Below are 20,657 nucleotides of genomic sequence, written 5' to 3'. Positions count from 1 at the left end.
GTCTGAGGTCAAATTTGAACTCGGTCCCCCGACTCAAGAGCCACTCTACCCACTGCACCATCTAACTGCCCCTTTGCCCTTCATTTTCAACTATGACATCAAGGATGTGATGCCATGACAAGCACTTGAATTGGGTTGGAATTGAGGGGTTCTGTGCTAAGTCACCAGCCTTACTTTTTCCTCCAGAGCCTTCCAGGTCCAGTGGCCAGATAGGAGTCAGGATGACTCGAAATGGACAGCTAGTAAGACTCAAGTATCTGGGGTCAGATTTGAACTCCCGTCCTCCTAATTCCAAGGCCAGTGCTCTATGTACTATGGCACTTAGCTGCCCTCTATCCTGAATTATGTAATTAATGCATATTTATGGTATTTCTAAGAAGCAGCTTGGTATTAAATTGACTGAATGAAGTACTACATAAAATTTTCTCCACATTTCTTTAAAGTGACATTGAAATATCACGTTCTTGCACACCAAAACCCATTGGTTACCTGGCTAAAGAAATTGGTTTACTTTCTGAAGAAGTGGAAATGTATGGTCAGACAAAAGCCAAGGTTCTGCTGTCTACCTTGGAACGCCTGAAACACCAGTCTAATGGAAAATATGTGGTCGTAACAGGGTATGTTTTTCTGTTACATGTTACTAAGTTGATTGATAATCCAAAATCTAACCATAGACCATAGATCTTTTTCCCTTTTTTATTATTAACTTAACAAATATCAACATGTGAACATTTAATTGCTTCATTTTTCTTTTATTAGTAACATTCTTGGTCTTCCCTGCTTCTCCCCCACATCTCCCAAATCAAAGCCCTTCAGTTGTCAAAGAAATGGTATGAGCAAAAGAAATTCATGTCAATCATGTCTGAAAAATAAAAGCTTCATTCTACACCTACAACATATTACTTCTTTGGCAAAAGTTAGGAAGCTTGTCTGATAATCAGTTATGATTCTTCTTTACATTGTTCAGAGTCCTTAAAACTTTCTAAGCTTTTCTCTTTACATTATCATAACCATTGTCAAAATTATTCTAGTTCTGCTTACTACACTTAGCATTTGTTAATACAAATCTTCCCAGATTGCTTTTAATCAGTTGCTCTTGTCATTTCTTACAAAGTAATAATATTCTGTTAGACTAGTGCATAAGAATTTGTACAAATACAAGGTGATAGGTCCCCACTTTGTTTCCAAAGTATTGCTCTAAATATTTTTTGTACATATAGACATTTTTTTCCTCCACCTCTGATCTCTTTGGAATGTGTCCTTTTAAATGTACACAGCTTCTAGTGAGCTTCAGAATTTTAGAGCTAATGAGACTAGCTCTTGTTACATTTCTAATGCAGTATAGACTTCCTAGCATGTATGACATGGGGGAAGAGAGAGTTTACTTTTTAAATTTTTTTTTTATTCTCATTTTGTACAAATTTTTTTTTACAGTAATAAAATATTCTTGTTTACAAGTAAACAAAATACCCCTCCTCCCCCATGAATATAGATAGACTTGCTTGGGTGAAAAAAGTAAAGGGGAGAGAAAACAATTAAAATAAAAAAAATAATAGTAATAATTGTAGGTATGGCCAGGTGTCACAATAGATGAAGCACCAGCCCTGGAGCTACGAGCACCCGAGTCCATATGCAGCCCCATAGACCCAACAATCACCCAGCCGTGTGACATGCAAGCCACCCGATCCCCACTGCCCTGCAAAAACCAAAAAAAAAGAAAGAAAAAAAAGACCCAAAATAAAATAATAATAATAGTAGGGGTGGCTGGGTGGCAGACAGAGCATTGGCCCTTGAGCCAGGAGCACCTGGGTCCAAATGCAGCCCCAGACACCCAAAGATCACCCTGCTGTGTGGCCCCAGGCAGACCACCCAGCCCCACTTGCCCTGCACCCTCCCCCAAATAATAATAACAAAAAAAATGTGCTTGAGTCTTTGTTCCAACACCAACAACTCTGTCATGGGTGGATCTCATTCTTTATGATAAGTCCATATGATAAGTCCATATGATAATTCCATATTTTTCCAATGTTGCCATTGCTGATCGCAACTCCCTCCTTTCTTATTTCTCCACTACCATGTACTCTATTTTCTCTCTCCTTTCACTCTGACTCTGCTGTAGGATCATTGACTGGCTCAGCATACAGATCCCTGGTCCTGGGGCCAAGAAGCCCTGAGCCCCCATACCACCCCTTAAGCTCAGCATCCACCTGGCCCCATGGTCCTGGGCAGGCCTTCCAATCCCAGCCCCTTGCAAGAAGTAAGAAAGAAAATGTGTTATATCTGACTACTCTCCCACCATGGTCCATCCTCTCCTCCTTTATTCACATGCCCACCCCTTCCCCCTGCTCCCCCCTCCTTCTTACTCCAGTTGTCTATACCCCATTGAGTATATTTGCTGTTTCCTCTCCTAGCCATCTCTGATGAGAGCAAAGGTTCCCTCATTCCCCCTTGCCTCCTCCCTTCCATATCATTGCAATAGCTCATTGTAATAAAAAAAATCTTATGTGAAATATCTTGGCCTATTCCCCCCTCTCCTTTTTCTTTCTCCCATTCCATTTCCCTTTTTATCTATTGACTCCATTTTTACACCATATTTTATCTTCGAATTCAGCTTTCTCCTGTGCTTCAACTATAAAAGCTCTCTCTACCTGTTCTATTAACTGAGAAGGTTCATATGAGTATTATCAGTGTCATTTTTCTGTGCAGGAATACATGCAGTTCATCATCATCATTAAGTCCCTCACGTTTTTCCCCTCTCCTCCACTTCTATGCTTCACCTGAGTCCTGTATCTGAAGATCAAACCTTCTATTCAGCTCTGGCCATTCCAAAAGGAACCTTTGAAATTCCCCTGGTTCATTGAAAGTCCATCTTTTTCCCTGGAAGAGGACATTCAGCCTTGCTGGGTAGTTCATTCTTGGCTACATTCTAAACTCTTTTGCCTTCCGGTATATTGTATTCCAAGCCCTGTGAGCTTCCAGTGTAGTTGCTGCTAAGTCGTGTGATCCTGACTGCAGCTCCATGATATTTGAACTGTGTCCTTCTGGCTGCTTGTAATATTTTCTCTTTGACTTGGGAGTTCTGGAACTTAGCTATTATATTCCTAGGGGTTGGTTTTTTGGGATTTCTTTCTCTGGGGGATCGGTGGATTCTCTCCATTTCTATTTTGCCCTCTGCTTCTAGAATATCAGGGCAATTTTCCTGTAGTAATTCTTTGAAAATGATGTCAAGGCTCTTTTCCTGATCATGCCTTTCAAGGTATTCCAATAATTTTTAAATTATCTTTCCTAAGTCTGTTTTCCATATCAGTTGTTTTTTCAATGAGATATTTCACATTTTCTTCTAATTTTTCATTTTTTTTGGTTTTGAAGTATTGATTCCTGATTTCTGGTAAATTCATCAATCTCCCTGAATTCTATTCTTTGTCTGAAGGATTTTTTCTCCTCAGAGAGTTTTCTTATCTCTTTTTCCATCTGGCCAATTTTGCTTTTTAAAGCATTCTTCTCGGTAACTTTTTGAACTGTTTTATCCATTTGACCTAAGCTGGTTTTTAGCATGCTATTTTCTTCAGCATTTTTTTGGATTTCCTTGACTAAGCTGCTGACTTCATTTTCATGTTTTTCCTGCATCTCTCCTTTCTTTTCCCAGTTTTTCTTCCAACTCTCTCATTTGATTTTCAAAGTCTTTTTTGAGCTCTGTCATAGCCTGAGCCCAATTTCTGTTTTACTTGGAGTCTTTAGATGCAGGAGCTTGTGCTTCCTCATCTTCAGACTGAGTATTTTGATCAATCTTGGGCTCATTTGCAAAATATTTCTCAATAGTCTTCCTTTTGTTTCTCTGCTTGCTCATTTTCCCAGCCTGGGCCCGTTTTTGGGGTGCTTCCTGAGGTTTTGGCTCACTCCCTCAAGGGTCTCAGTGTGTGAGGCTCTGTCCTCCCTCCTGGTCTGTGAATGACCATAAAGCACCTCCCTCTGCCATGGGGCTGAGGTGGGGGGGGGGGCTGCTGTTCTATGGGGGGGCCTAGATTTCGATCAGGATCTGAATGTGGTCAGAGCTCCAGAGTCCTGTTCCAGGGGCAGAGGACTGAGCTCGCATTTTCTCTTCACTTCCCTCCCTCAGCTCAATGGGCTCATGCCCTGGGGGCTCCTGCTTAGGGCTCCGCCTGCTTCTGTTTCCAGATCTGGGCTGCAGAAAGACCAAGCTGTTCCCTGTGTGCCCTGAGGGCTGGGCTCCACGTGCTCCCTCTGGTAGAGGTCCCCCGCTGTTCCCCCACTTTGTGCCCGGTGCTCCTCGAGGTGCAGCTCAGGAAACTCCCCCACTGCTGTGAGCCTCGGCTCCCAGCACTCTGGGGCTACCTCCGGGAGGCTGAAGCTCCTTCACTCTGGTGGGCCGCCCCTCTGACCCCGGGGAGCAGAGCCTTTCTGCTCTTTTCCAGGTTACCTTGAGTAGGAGAACTGCCTCACTGGGTCCCTTTGTGGGTTCTGTCTCTCGAAAGTTTAGAGTCCTTAGCTGATGAGTTTTACCAGAGAGCTCCTAAGACTGGATCCCTTCTTGTCTCCATCTTGGCTCCACTCCCGAGAGTTTACTTTTTAAGTTAATTCAACTGCCCTCATTTTACAGATGGTGAACTGTCTCTAAGGAGATTAAATGATTTGTAGGTCTCTCAACTTCATTTCAATGCTTTCTCCATTATACTATAATAAGGAACATATATGTTAAATGGAAATATGGTGATATGTACCTAATTTGAGCTCAGCCAATTTTCTGAACTAAACAGCAGAAAAAAGATCATATTCCCTTTCTAAAATTGTAATGACTACTTAATGAAGGGTGAAAAGAAAGGAGGACAATAATTTGGTTTCATAGTTTTAGGAACTGTATCAGATCCCCAAAACTTAAGAAAAATAATGCCATTTCAGGCATTTCTTTCTCGATTTTTTTTTATATAAATGGTTGGATTATTTCCTGATGAGAGTGGGGTACAATTTGTGGCATGAGGGTAGGGTCTCTGTCACTGTTGTGTTTCTTTAGACTTTTTTATTCCAATTATATGACTATACTATGTAGTTCTTCTCTCTTTTTCCCCAAAAACAGTTACTGAAGTTTCAGTAAAAGATTTAATGAAATTCAGGTACTGTAAATAAGTGACTTTGTTTTGTTTTGTTTTTCACTTTTCCTTGTTTTTCATTTTTATATTGAAGAATAACCCCTACACCTCTGGGAGAAGGAAAGAGTACAACCACAATAGGACTGGTGCAAGCTCTGGGAGCACATCTTCACCAGAATGTTTTTGCTTGTGTTCGACAGCCATCTCAGGGCCCAACCTTTGGAATAAAAGGTATTTGTTGATCTTTGATTCTCTGGTCCATGAGAACTTTCTCTTGTTATTTGATTGGATTTTTGTTTCCTGAACCCTTAAATTCTGCCTAGGCCAGGTATCCTCTGATGTTTATAGGACTCACAGTATAGTGTGATTAATCGGTTCTATTAAACTGCTCCAGCTGTTGTTTGACTGAGGATTCTTGTCAGGATCAGTCCTATTCCTCATCTGCTATCATGGTCAGTATAACAAAAGGGTCCTCTGGAATTCTATTTGTAGGAAGGGATAATTTATTGCTCAAAGACTAATAACACTCATTTTACATGATAAATGTTATATATATAATATGCATATTGTATATCTATCATATATGTAACATTAGTGCTTTTGAAGTGTTACAAAATACTTTTCTACTAGCACTAATTATTTTCTCCATTTTATTGATTTAAAAAAACAACAGAGATTCAAATAGTCAGATAATTAGCCCCATCCCAAGTCTTTTGATCTTTCCACAATATCTTTCTGTCTTGGTTAGTTGTTACTTATCTCTAATGAATGAAAATGAGCCCTTAGTAAGATTTGCACTCTTTTCTTTAAAAACCTCTCTCAACGTAATTGCCATATGCTTCTAATTAGAGTCAGAGTCAGAGATTGCTTCTAATTATAATGATAAAAGCAGAAACCTTTTACAAACTTCAGCTTTTAATTGACTTCTAATACAACTCTCGTTAATTACTATTTATAATTTCATACTTGCTTATATGACAATCTGTTTAATATAGCAATTCTTTTTACCACTACTCAGTGTTCTTAGCTTTATCTCTAAAACATTTTTATTAGTTTGTTTACCTTGCAATTCTGCCTTTATCTCATCTTAACCTTTCATTAAAAGCATCAACTAATTTAACTAAAAAAATTTGGTCTCTTTTCTCCTAAGCTTTGCTGCCTATATCTTTCTGTTTGATTTCTTAGACCCATTTATCACCTTTTCAGTAATCCATGACTGCCCTAACTCAGATATCTGTTCTTAGGCTAAGTACATCACAACAGTTTTCCTTTCTTACTGATCCATTCATTAGAATTGAGAGTCCTTTGAAGTCAAGCAAAACTATAACAGTAGTAGAATTTTATTTCTAACCAATGTCAATATATTTAGAGATGTTTTCACTATGTTCTGATATCCCTTTCTAATATCATTATAGCATTTATGACCTGACCATTTTTTAAAATTTTAACCACTTTCCAAATCTTTCATATAATTCCACGACTCCTTTATGGTTTTAAATAAATTAGGAACTTGAAATAAAAGTCTTCAGCTTTCTCTTCCATTGTCTTTCAATTTGCCCCTAAATGAATTTTGTAGTTCAACCTGTTTTCTTTACTTCATACCAATTTTTTTAAGGGGAAAAAATATTGCACTTTCTTGTGGAATTTTTTAGTTTGATTAAAGAATGTTAGCACAGACCTTGGAAAACATCTCCAAGACACTCATTTTACAGTTGAGGAAGCTAAGAACAAAACTGATTAGGGATTTCTTAACTGAATGCTCAATCTTAGTGCTACTGGGTAACATACTTCCAATGCTAATGATCTTATTATTTTTTGTAAAGATAAAAGGCTTTATTTAAATATTTAATAAATGAAAACAAATATGATCATGAATAGATTTGTCCAAATTACCACAAATACATAGCCAGCAGTCTTAATTGATTATTAGAATGTTCAATTTCTTTTGATTTTTGTAGAGAAATTTTGTTATACTTACTGATTAGATCACCTTATTTTTGACCTGACTTCTAGGTGGAGCTGCAGGAGGGGGCTATTCTCAGGTTGTTCCAATGGAAGAGGTAATTTTCATTTTTCTTGGTTTTCTAAAATTAGAGTTTTTTACTTGACAGGTGATCTCTTTTGGTATGTAAGCAATTTGCTGCTCAGCAAAACATCTTGAAAGCAGATACTTCTTAATTTGTCAACTTGTTGACAAACTTTCTTCAGTCTTATTCCTGACCCTTAAAGTTAAGAATCTTTTGCCTAAACATTAATTTTTTTCAAGGCAATGGGATTAAGTGACTTTCCCAAGGTCACACAGCTAAGTAATTGAGTGTCTAATGTCAGATTTGAACTCAGGTCCTCTTGACTCAAGGGCTGGTACTCTATCCACTTTGCCAACTAACTGCCCCAAGAGTTTATAAAATTAAGAAGATATTAATATTCAGAGAATTTAAAAATTCTAATTCAGGGGCTGCTAGGTGGCATAGTGGATAAAGCACCGGCCTTGGAGTCAGGAGTACCTGGGTTCAAATCTGGTCTCAGACACTTAATAATTACCTAGCTGTGTGGCCTTGGGCAAGCTACTTAACCCTGTTTGCCGTGCAAAAACCTAAAAAAAAAAATTCTAATTCATCAGTATACATGAATTGTACTGAACTATATCTACAGAGTGAAATACTATCAACAGAACTTTATTACTCAGCCATGAGACATGAAAGACAAATATAGTTGAGTATTTAAAGTTCTTATAGCTTACCCTAATAGCATGTCTTTTCTGGGTTCTGGACCATGTTATTTAAGAAATTTTAACTATATTTGTAAGGGGTTCTTTATGTGGGAAGATTTTAGATTTTTTAAATTTTCATTTTCACTCTGTTTCATAGAGTATATTCTCAATAACTATGCTCTGTTACTATTCTGCTGACTTTAGCATAGTAGTTGATTCATGTACCACAAACTGCATATTGTAGAAATGATGGGAAGTTGGAAAACAATGTGAAGAAAAATATATTTTTTTGTAGTTCAACCTCCATCTCACTGGTGATATCCATGCCATTACTGCAGCTAATAACTTGGTTGCTGCTGCTATAGATGCCCGCATGTTCCATGAAGTGACACAGACAGACAAGGTACAGTAGAATATTTGGAAAACTAAAATGGAAGTTTTGTTTATAAAACTGGTAATGATGATATGAATAAGATGATGCTCTTGACTTTTAAAGTCCTATTTATTCTTTTCCTCAAGGCTCTCTTTAATCGCTTGGTACCATCAATCAATGGAGTGCGGAAGTTCTCAGATATTCAAATGCGTAGACTGAGGGTAAATTTTTTTTTATTTTGTTATTCAAAGGAATCATTGTGGATAGGAAAGGGAAGTGAAGCTTCTACTGGCTTGTTGTTGAGCCAGTCATGTCACATCCACTCCTGGAGCACTAAAGTCCTCATTTTCCTTAAATAGTGCTGTATCAGGAATTGCTGTAGACTGTTTAGGATTTCAGCCACAAATTTCAAACCTCCAGTTCTTGTATAAAACATAGCTAATCTATGTACAACCTAACAAAGAAGACTATATATGCTAATAATGGTTTTATGCTTAGAGTACTTTAAAAAATTTTCAATGTTCTCCCATCTTTTATTTTGTCTTTACAATAATCTGTTGCAGTAGCTATTATCCTAATTTTACAAAAGTTGAAGCTGAGGCACAAAAAAATGAAATGTCATACATAAATCTATGCATCAAATTATAGTCAGGGTCTCCTGAGCTCTAGATCTGTTTTTTTTCCCTAGTATCAAAGCAGGAGGCAACCCCTGATACCTCTCATTCAATCTTTTGCATGGTTTTTTTTTTTTACCAGTTCTTAGCAGTAACCAGATCATAGATTTAGCTAGAGCTGAAAAAACAATAGAGGCCATCAAGTCCAGACGTGCATTTTAGAGATACAGAACCTGAGTTTGAGATATAGTGAGCGACCTGTCCAAGATTGCGCAAATAGTGAAGACTAGACCCATACAAGGACTTGGAATGAATGCCCCTTCTTCATTGAGTCACTTCATATAACTTATTGGTATGTCACTAGCAAAATTCATGTGGTTCCTGTAGGAGAGACTAAAGATAGGCAAAATGTATACTCTTTAGATATTGTGAACTAAAGAGCATGGAGGGTAATTTTGGCTAAGAAAATTCAGTTCTTGTCTGTCAAGGATTGAAGCAAAGAACAATAGTCTTTTTTTTTTTTTCAAAACAAGTAACTATGCCTCTTTAGGTCCTTGTAACTATGGGAAGGAAGCAACGGATTATACAATTGTCATATCAAGTTGGTTTGATGAAATGATCCCTGCCCCATTAAAAAACTTGGGAAATTGCTTATCCTTTTTGTTTATTGAGTGTTTTAAAAGGGTCTGGAAAGGGAGGGAGTATTCTAAAGAAAAAGATGCAAATATATAATTACCAGTAATCTGAAGTAGATTTAAGGAGTTTGACCATGAATAAATTTCTATTTCAAAAATAATTTGATTTTCCAGCTGATCAGCAAAACTGATCTCTTGGAGTTCATCATAATTCCACTGACTTTTCTTGAAGTGACTTAGAAATATTGCTTTCATCTCCTGACTTTACTTGAAAAATACATATGTTCTAAGGAAATAAAGATTTTATATTTTTTTTCTTCTCACATATCCAGAGACTAGGAATTGAGAAAGATGACCCTGCCACCTTAACAGAGGAAGAAATAAATCGATTTGCGAGATTGGATATCGATCCAGAAACTATAACTTGGCAAAGAGGTATCAGAATGATAAACCAGTCTCATTTATATTGTTTCCTTTTAAGCCAAAAAAAAGTAAATATGTGCAATTGCATGAGTGGCACCTAAGCATCAACATTTCTAGGTTGAATAGCCTTTAAAGTTATATATATTGTCCTGACTAGACTGTTCCTCATTAATCAGATGTAATCAGAAAAAAAATACTTTGCTTGAATGATTGACTATTCTTACATTCCAGATGTTCTTTTTGAATTGAACAAGGTTTCCAGGAGATAATTTCATTCATGAATATAAGATGATTGTTCACCAGATTTTTTTTTGTTTTAAGTATTATGAATTTTTGGTATAGTAAAGGTCATTTAGAAAAGAAGAGCTGGCAAGATGATGCAAGAAAGTGGAGGTTTTTCTCAGAACTCAAGGCTTGTGCAAGTGATTTTATTTTAGTGCTAGTCTTAACTCACCTAATTATTTTTTCTCTTTATTCAAATGTATTGACTCAAACTATAAGGTAGCCTTCAAATCTCAAATTTTAGTTCCTCAGTAACTCAATAAATGATTGCAAAATATACCAATTATGGCAAGTTGCCTGACTTCTCCATGTAGTTCTAATCTTCATGCAAAGGTACCATGACCTAGAATTTTGTTTTGTACATTTGTCCCTTTCTAGCTTCTCCGCCTTCCCTACTCCTACATACTTTTTACATTTACTTCGTAGGAAAAATTTTCTTTTAGTCATGTCTTTTGCAAACTTAAGCCAAAATCATTGACTTTTTATTATTGTAGTTGACCAGTGTCCATTGCTAGGTAATCATAATTAATGTGATTATTTTAATGTCAGAAACAACATTGAGTAGTTTCAATTTTCTTTTAGAATAACTTCAAGGGGCAGCTGGGTGGTGTAGTGGATAAAGTACTGGCCTTGGAGTCAGGAGTTACCTGGGTTCAAATCTGGTCTCAGACACTTAATAATTACCTAGTCCTGTGGCCTTGGGCAAGCTGCTTAATCCCATTTGCCTTGCAAAAACCTAAAAAAAAAAGAATAACTTCGAACAGATGGCACAATGACTCATCAAGGAATAATTCTAAGTATTACTTTTGAAATTTAATAGTTTCCCATTCGCTTTATTTCTCTACTTTATGTGTACTTCATACTTTTCTGTCTTAAAGTAGAGGTAGAAAGAATAAAGGAAGGATTTGAACACATGCTAGATACTATAATTAGGCAAAATATCAAAATTAAGAGATATAGAAACCTTTTTTGCCCAAATCTAACCAAATATATTGATAATTCCCAGTCTTTGTAGGTTATGTTATTCAAATTACAATCATGAGAGAACAGCTAGGTGGCACAGTGGATAGAGCACTGGCCTTGGAGTCAGGACAATAGGAGTTCAAAGGCAGCCTCAGAAACTTATAACTTAAATTGCTGTGTGATCTTGGGCATATCATTTAATCCTGACTGCCTCACATCCAGGGCCATCTCCAGTTGTCCTGATTCATATCTGGACCTGGACCCAGATGACTCTGGAGGAGAAGTGAGACTGGTAACTTAACAGAGCACCCCCTCACTCAAATCCAGTTCACGTGCTTGTCATGGCATCATCTCCCCTGATGTCATGGTCTTCAAAAATGAAGGTCAAAAACATCATGATCATAAGAACTCCCATTTGCTGACATTTCCAAAATGCCCAGTTTATGACCTCTTAAAAATAAACTATTCTCAGTTTTGCATTAAATGTGTGATGTATTTAAGGACATAAATGTAACTTAATTTCTGTGAAATATTTAATAAAAATAGTTATTTCTTAGAGGACTTAGGTCTTAATTCTTATGAACTGAATGAACCTCCTTCCTTAGCATTTTAAAGTTTATTATTAAATATTGTTTTCTGATTTCTTAATTCCATGTGTTCCCAATGGATCATGAATTATTAATCAGATATTATTCATTGTTTCATCATAAAGTTTAAAGACATAATTCCTATATTTGTTTTTTTGTATCTTTGGTAGTGTTGGATACCAATGATAGATTCTTAAGGAAAATCACAATTGGTCAATCACCGACTGAGAAGGGACACACAAGAACGGTGACTTTTTTTCTTTTGTTTTTTCCTTCAAGTAAAAACACTTGTATGAAATAAGTCCTCCTTCCCTTCCCTTCTGTCCCCTCCCCCACTTTGTACCTACCCCTGTTGTAACAAATGCTTCTTTTGCCTTCTCACTTTTAAAATGAAAGTGAGTAGGTGTATGTGGCAGAGAGCTCTTGACAGCTTTTGCAATGAATTTCCATTTACCACCTGAAAAGTTTTTCCCAGAATATTTGCATGAAGATGGAAAATCTTAAGTGAATATCTTTGCATATCAATTGGTTATAACTAACTTTTTAAAATTAGTTGTATATTCATCAAATTAGAGAGCTTTAGGACTTATAGTTGAGTAGACACTGTCATTTAGTGTAACAGCTCCTTATGGTGGTTTATATTGTAAGGGAAGCAATAGCTTTTCACAGTTCACTGGTATATTTCACCAAAAAAAATTAAAATATTTTTAGAATATAACATTTTTAAAGATCTAGGAACATCACATGCTCTAAGTTTTAATACTCATTTTATGGCACTAAACAGCCATCTCACTAACATTCCAAAATTTATTCTTATACAGTTAATTGGTTGTGTGTTTTTTGTTTTTGATTTCCTTCTATCCAGAGAGCTGAAGTGTAATCTTGTTTTTCCTGTTGACTTTTTATCTTGATATAGTTGGGATTTTTTTTTCTAAATCATTATTTGCATCTCCAATAGACTCAGTTTGACATCTCTGTGGCTAGTGAAATCATGGCAGTTTTGGCACTTACCAGTAGTCTAGAAGATATGAGAGAAAGACTGGGCAAGATGGTTGTGGCAAGTAGTAAGAAAGGAGAGCCAATCAGTACTGAAGATTTGGTAAGGCATATTTTTAATTCTTGATGTCCTAAAAGATTTTATGGATAATATACTGATATATTCTGTTTTTCAGGCTCATTTAATTTGTTTCCACATTTTTACATTATTTTTATACTAGTAATGACTATGAGATCTATACTATAAGTCATGTTACTTCAGGTGAAGCTAATAGTGCTGAGCACTCTCAGATGACTGACTTGTCTGAGATCATTGTCCTAGAAAACCGAGGAACTGGATTCTCTTTCTGAATTTTAGATTTTTTTCAGCTGTGGTGGGTTCCAGTTACTTGAGTTATTACTTTATTTATTTTAAGCTGAGATATGACAAATGATGAGAAGGAAAAAATCTTTGTGGAAAAATAGCTAGTAATTTGACCCTTAGTCATAATGTTGGGGATTTATTCTTTGTCATTGATATATTGATGATGGCATTAGTATCCTTGGCATAAATGATTAGTAGTTAAGCAAATGTATTATCTGATTATGGTTATCCTCATTTTCTTGAATTCTCAAGATTCTTCCAAAGACAAGTGGAAAAGAATCTAACTTCTTGGTGATTTAAGCCCAAGGCAGTAAAAATGATATAGAAACTAAACAGAAATGTTCATTAATGACTCTAATGGATTTAGAGAAAAAAAGTTTTACAAGTTTTTACTTTCTCATTTTGCCAAAGTATATTAAATTGTGCATATTAAACTGGAGTTTGGAAATATCTTTAGAATTGATTGGAATTCCCTTCAACAGTACAGATCTCATCCTAGATGATTCTTGTCCAGATCTTCTGAAAATTCTTAACAGAATATCTCTTCAATATGCTATGGACCTGCCTTCAGATCTCTTGTCATTACATGGGTACTAATATAGCAGCACATTTCCATCCTTCACTCTATTTTTGTTTGTTTTTTAGTTTATTTTTTTTTTTAAGGATTTTGCAAGGCAAATGGGGTTAAGTGACTTGCCCAAGGCCACACAGCTAGGTAATTATTAAGTGTCTGAGTCTGGATTTGAAGCCAGGTCCTCCTGACTCCAGGGCTGGTGCTCTATCTACTGTGCCACATAGATACCCCCCCGTCCTTCGCTCTTAATGAACAAACCACCCATGTCCTCTGTATGAATGTTCTTTTACTCCACTTATATTATGCAGTTCTTCATTAGCAATTTGCTAGTCTTTGGGTAATTTGAAACTTTACAACTTTGAAGATACATCTATGATTCCATGACTTTTAGGCATGTGATGATATCATGGAATATTTCTTGGTGTTAGAAAATGGGACTGTGTTTCATAATGAAACTTGGGGTCATTAAAAGCATTACATCATTTCCAAAATGTAATCAAAGTCATTTTCTTACTCTTGTTTAATTAAAAAAAAATTGGGGCCCTCTTGTTGATTTTCAGGTTGTGCCCAAGATTCACACATTTATGAACTGTTTCAATTTTTCATGGTTGTTTCAGATACCAATCAGCCTTTACAGACTGGGAGAATAAATACTTGCCTTTGGAAGAAACTAGGTTAATCTCAGTTTTTCAATAAATGAGTGAGATATGGATGGATGGATGGATGGATGGATGGATGGATGGATGGATGGATGGATGGATGGATGGATATAGGCACAAATGATAAGAGCAATAGGTATTCATCCATTGGTGTTTTGTTTTGGTCTCAAAAATTAGGCTTCCCCTTTTGAATGATTATGAATCTTATTTAGAAACCTCTACAATGTTTTAAAGTTCTTTGTAGTCAGCACAAATGGGAGCATCTGGAGAACTTCACCATCCAAAAGGGTTGTTTGTACACTGCAGTAGATATCCTCAGTACAATTAATCAACAAGTATTTTTTAGATGCCTATTGGGTGCCAGATACTGACTTGGTACCAAAGAAAAAAATACAATAAATGCTCTCTATTCACAAGGAATTTACATTCTAATGGAGGAGATAACAACTGTCTATATAAGTATATGGAGAATGGAAATATAGTTTTAACAAGTGTGCATGTAAGTATAGAGTATTAAAATAAAATTCGTGTTTATAAATACTTCTGTTCAAAATAGTAAAATACAAGGTAGTTTGAGAAGGAATGCACTTTGCACTTAAGATGATTCAAAAAAGTGATACTTGAACTTTTTCTTGAAGGAAAACTGGAATTCTCTGAGGAACAGTTAAGGAAGAAATACATTCCAGGCAGAGGAGCCTTAAGGCTCCTTAAGGAATAGAGAGATCAATTTACTGGAACAGAGGGTATAAGATGGAGAGTCATAGACAGCAGAGATGGGAAGATAGATTGGAGCCAGATTGTGAAGGGCTTGAATAGCTAAACAGAAGAGTTGATATTTTTAGCCTGGAAGCAATTGGGAGGCACTGAGGTTTATTAAGTTGGGAGTATGAGGGGCGGCTAGGTGGTGTAGTGGATAAAGCACCGGCCCTGGAGTCAGGAGGACCTGGGTTCAAATCCAGACTCAGACACTTAATAATTACCTAGCTGTGTGGCCTTGGGCAAACCACTTAACCCCATTTGCCTTACAAAAAAAAAACCCTAAAAAAAAAATTGGGAGTATGATATGGTCATATCACATTTATGGGAAATTACTTTATCAGCCGAGTGTAGGATGAACTGAAGTGGAGAACAACTTGAGGCAGAGAGACCAATTAGGAACCTGTTGTAACCTAGGTGAGAAGGCTAAATTGAGTAGGTTTAATGAGAACAGGAGTAGGATGTGAGAGATGTTGTGGGATAGAAACAGCAAAATTGGAGTGAGGGTGAAGGAACAGTCTGGGAGAACGCCAAGAATAATTGATTTTTAGAATACCTTAGAGAGGTCCAATGCCAAGGCTTTGAACCCAGTAGTCTGGAGGGATGATGATGCTTTTGACAGAAAGAGAGGAGGGTTTGGGAGCAAAGAGAATGAGTTCTTTTATACACATATTCCTGTGGTATTTCATGTAAACTGTCCAGGGATCAGTTCATGTGGATTCAAGCTTAGAGGAAAGACTGGGGCTGGCAGGTACCTGTGAGTGGTTGGGAGAGTTAGTAATTAGATTAAATTCAGATACTTCCTCCAATAAATGTGATATTGAGTCCAAATGCTATTATCTTCTCTGGCATTTATGAAGAAAAGAGTTTTAAATCTAGGCAAACCTTTTCTATTTCTCTCCTGATCTTTGCTAACCTTCTGGTTCCATCCTTAATATTCTCAGGATCATTTGGCAAGATTAGGTCTCTCATAAGCCTTCCATAAACTTGTTTTCCCTTCTACTGCTTATCTTTCTTTTAGGACACAATACTGCTTATAATCTTCCAACTCTTTTATCTAAGGATAAGTAGAGATAAGTTGAAAAAGTATTTTATTATAAACTATTATTTTGTGATCTCTGATCATGGCTTGGTTAGGAATTCTTCCCTCTACCATAATTCTGAACTTTTACTGTTCTAATTTTTTATGACTATAATTCATTTATATATTCATTTCTTAATCTTGAACTCTATTTTCCAACACATTTTTCATTCTCTTTCTCTGTAATCACTATTGAATTGAAATAAATGAGTATTAAAATGCATTTGATTTAATTTGGTGGGTCTTATAGCAAGTCCTTTTGGTATTGCATTTTGTTTTATAATTTTCTTTTGTTTTTACTTTATATTCATTCAAATGATTTAAATTCTTCTTATATAGTTCTCCAGTTATTTGCAACACATTTAGCAATTATCTCTCTGGTGATCTTGTACATATTACAATTCAAGGTAGTCTTCAAATATACTAGGACTCCTAGAGAATTTCAGGGTCATCTCCATGTTGTGATGTGGTATGGATAAACATTTAGCAGAAATTAACTGCTGTCCAAACCAATGTAGGAAACTTTTCCCATATCTTTAGTTATGCTTGTTGGTCACCCTTGCTTCCTGAGACTCATTTCTCAAGGATAGGATGCTTATCCTAAAGTCTATTTAAATGTTATTTTTGTATAAAAAGCTTTCTTTTTAAAAGACCTTCACTTATTTATCTAGGTTAATTTTTTAAATGATGTGATTTACTTGAAATTACTTAGTAAAATATGTCTATATTTTCTATAAGAGGGGAGTTGCTAAAAGTTCATACTGTATGTTTGTACTTATAGGGAGTGAGTGGTGCTTTGACAGTGTTGATGAAAGATGCAGTCAAACCCAATCTCATGCAGACATTGGAGGTAATTCTGGCAACTTTTAATCATCCACTATAAGTATAACTAGCACAGAATGAAATCTATGTAACAGGTAAGTATTCTCTAAAGAGAGAATCCATTGTATAGCATATTCTCCATCCCACAACAGAATCATATGTATTTTCTCCATTTTCTCATGTTTTTCAATCCATGAAACAAAAAATCAATTCAGCAAATATCTATAAAATGCCAACTCCATGCAAGAACTGCTAGACACTGGGAATATGAAGACAAAATTGGAAAAGTCCCCTCCCTATGGAGATAATAGTCTACTGACATCCCACATTTCTGTCTCTTTTTTTTTTTTGTATTTTTATTTATTAATTTAAGGCATTGGGGTTAAGTATCATACAGTTAAGCAATTATTAAGTGTTTGAGGTCAGATTTGAACTCAGGTCCTCCTGACTCCAGGGCCAGTGCTCTATCCACTGTGCCATCTAGCTGCCCCCCCACATTTCTTTTTATTAGATATGGAGGTTTAACAGTAAACATTGGTAGAAAAGTAGTTCTAAATAACTCCCTTTGAGAGTCAATTTTTCCTGATTCTCTTTTAGAGTTGGTTGGAGCCTTAGATGTCTAAATAATATCTCCTCCAGCCCCTTCTTTTTCTAAATAAAGGAAGCAAGCCCAGAGAAGTCTTGTGACTTGCCCAGGTAACTAGAAGCCAAGCAGGCATTTAATCTAGGTCCTCTGATATTCTGTTGTAACTCAAGGTTCTTATCTCAAAGTTAAGGTTAGAAGTATAACTCATTATTGTCCCCTAATTCCTCAGGGGACACCAGTGTTTGTTCATGCTGGACCTTTTGCCAATATTGCCCATGGAAACTCCTCAATCATATCTGACAGGATTGCCCTGAAGCTTGTCGGCCCTGAAGGGTTTGTAGGTAAGAGTTTTTTAATTTTCAGAATAAAAAAGGTAAATCACCCTAGTTTTTCATTTGTTATAAAATAAGCAACAGTGGAAAAGAATTTTCACTTGCCTTTTTTGCAGTGACTGAAGCAGGATTTGGAGCGGACATTGGAATGGAAAAGTTTTTTAACATCAAATGTCGATATTCTGGTCTCCGTCCTCATGTGGTGGTACTTGTTGCCACCATCAGAGCTCTCAAAATGCATGGAGGAGGCCCTACAGTAAGTACTGAGATCCACTGACATTTCTTATAAATAGGTCATTCATTTACCAAACACTTAAGGGCCTCCTATGTAAAAAGGACCGTACGTTCTGCAGGTGAAATGCCATATGGCCCTGAGAAGGCTAATGCCTATTTTAGATTAGGTGCCAAGCCCTTATGATGAATAATTGCTTGAGAGTAACATAGTTAAAGTAAATGAAATTGTTTACTCAGGAGCTGCCGGGCATTTTGAAGCTGTGTGTGTTTGTGTGTGTGTGTGTGTGTGTGTGTGTGTGTAGAGCACACATGCATGCACTGCTTATGGGGGTAGCCATCCCTATTAATAATAAGGAGAACATGCAAGAGAAAATAGTACTATGTTAAATGTTATTTAATTCCAAAGGAATGTTTTCTCTTCATAGCTAATAGTTGGCACAGAAATGGATATTTTATACTAAATTTTTTTCTTTAACAAAAGTGAAAAGATCACCAGAAATAAATAGGAACTGGTGTTTAGATCAGACTTTGTAGAAGAATAACTTTGACCATTAACAGAATCTCGTGTTCAGAATAAAAGGACAGAGATGACAAACAAAGATTACTCTTTCATAGTACAAAGTTCCTTGTGAACAATGTTTAACCAGAAAAATCTCACTGACTAAAGTTGGATGCCCTCAGAGGTGATTATGATAAATGTGACAAATCTCTTACCTGATGGTATTTGAATCTAAACTCTGATTATCTAAATGATTTGATGCTCACCCTTAAGATTGTTAAAATAAATCAGTAGCCCCTCATTTATGCAGACTTGTTCTCCTTAATTCCATTTTCTCAACAACTGATAGGTACCACTAGCAGACCTAAGATCCAGGTGAGGAAGAAGAAATAACAAGCTTTAGCAGGAGAGAGAGAGACAGACAGACTTGCTGAGAAATGGCAGAGTAGCAATCATTGCTGACACCTGTGCTGCAAAGATGCCTTCTCTAGCTTAAAGAGAAAGTTCATAGAATTTCAGAGTTGGAAGGGACCTCAGTGACCATATAGCCTCACCATAAGTGAAAAGAGAAGACCCTCCAAAGTACCTTTCAAGTAAGTCATCTGATCCTGACTTGAGACCTCCCCTGAAGGAGGAGAACACTTTCTAAAAGTAGTTAGGAATTTTTTCCATGCATGGTCACATCTCTGCCTTCTGGGACAAACATTGTCATTCCCTTCAAACACTTGAAAATGGTTGGACTTAGGGTGGCTAGGTGGCACAGTGAATAGAGTACCAGCCTTGGAGTCAGGAGTACCTGGATTCAAATCCAGTCTCAGACACTTAATAATTACCTAGCTGTGTGGCCTTGGGCAAGCCACTTAACCCCGTTTGCCTTACAAAAAAAAATGGTTGGACTTAGTATTAAAAGGCTTGGTTTTGATGCCTTTTTCTTGTTACTAGTTATGTCACCTTGAACAAATCACTCCCCCCTCAGAGTCTTGGTTTTCTACTCTATAAAGACTGAGTAATCTCCATGATTGTATTCTATGATTTTCATGTCTTTCCTAAGGTTTTCATAATAGGTTGATTATCCGTACTTCCCTCCACCTTATATTAGGATGTCTAGCCCATTTTGCATGATAGAGTTCAAATTGCTTGATAATACAGCTTATCAAAAAGCTGTTTTGCGATTTAAAAATATTTTCCTAAGTCCTTTGCATGTGTGTTTGTGCACATTCATGTGAATGCACACATATTTATGTATGCTTTGTTGATCTTCCATAAGACTGCGCACACGCACGCACGTGCGCGCGCGCACACACACACACACCCCCAGTAAACTAGTGTTGCCTTTTTTGCCTTAAGGATCAAATATAAAATCTTCTATTTAGCATTATAATCTCCATATAACCTGGCCCCTCCTCCCTTTATAGTGTTATTCCTTACATTTCTCCCTCTTGTATTCTCTGTAATCCAGTAATAATGATCTCTTTGCTGTTCTCACACAAGATGCTTCATCTTCTTGGCAGCTGGGTGGCACAGTGTATAGAGTGCCAGGTCTGGCATCAGGACTCATATTGGCAGCCACATGACCCTAGGCAAGTCATTGGATTCTGCTTCAGTCTCTTCACCTGTAAAATGAGCTGGAGAAGGAAATGGCAAATGCCCCCAGGAAATTGGCCAAGACCAGCCCAGCTGGGATTATAAAGAGTCAGGCATGAATAACAATAACTGACCATCAACATAGACCCCCTTCTTCTAGCATTTTCATTGATTGTCATTCTTGTCTAGAATGTTATGCTTCCTAAGTTCTGCTTTTTGATTTCCTGGCTTCATTCATTCATTCAAGTCCCAGCAAGAAGGTCTTTTCAGTCCCTCTTAACGAAGTGCTTTCCCTCTGATTATCTCTGGGTTATCTCGTCTATCTTGCTTGTGCTTTGTGGTTGCCACACTGCCTTCCCCTTTAAACCAGGACCTGCTCAGCACAGGGTCTTTCTCATGATATGTACTTAAGAAATGCTTATTGATTGTTGATTTGACACGAAAGTTCAGAATTCCATTATACATCTTAAGAGACTAT

General features: G+C 36.7%; 1 protein-coding gene across 2 annotated transcripts in view; it reads left to right on the top strand.

The window, feature by feature from the left end:
• The window catches only part of MTHFD1 (methylenetetrahydrofolate dehydrogenase, cyclohydrolase and formyltetrahydrofolate synthetase 1), a 90,024-nt gene that overhangs the window by 48,220 nt on the left and 21,147 nt on the right, over positions 1-20,657 (top strand). The window contains exons 11-21 of one of the 2 annotated variants that reach the window (XM_074236156.1): positions 444-617; positions 5,200-5,336; positions 7,119-7,165; positions 8,111-8,218; positions 8,335-8,409; positions 9,770-9,872; positions 11,863-11,939; positions 12,651-12,791; positions 16,904-16,972; positions 17,760-17,871; positions 17,979-18,118. In XM_074236156.1, the coding sequence (XP_074092257.1) occupies positions 444-617; positions 5,200-5,336; positions 7,119-7,165; positions 8,111-8,218; positions 8,335-8,409; positions 9,770-9,872; positions 11,863-11,939; positions 12,651-12,791; positions 16,904-16,972; positions 17,760-17,871; positions 17,979-18,118 (1,183 nt within the window). The remainder of the gene's footprint in view (positions 1-443; positions 618-5,199; positions 5,337-7,118; positions 7,166-8,110; positions 8,219-8,334; positions 8,410-9,769; positions 9,873-11,862; positions 11,940-12,650; positions 12,792-16,903; positions 16,973-17,759; positions 17,872-17,978; positions 18,119-20,657) is intronic. The other variant, XM_074236155.1, reaches the window with a different exon arrangement.

Source organism: Macrotis lagotis, chromosome 4, assembly GCF_037893015.1.
Source record: "Macrotis lagotis isolate mMagLag1 chromosome 4, bilby.v1.9.chrom.fasta, whole genome shotgun sequence".
NCBI classification, from domain to species: Eukaryota; Metazoa; Chordata; class Mammalia; order Peramelemorphia; family Peramelidae; genus Macrotis; species Macrotis lagotis.
Note: the sequence above shows the minus strand (reverse complement) of the source record. Positions and strands in the feature narration are given on the sequence as shown.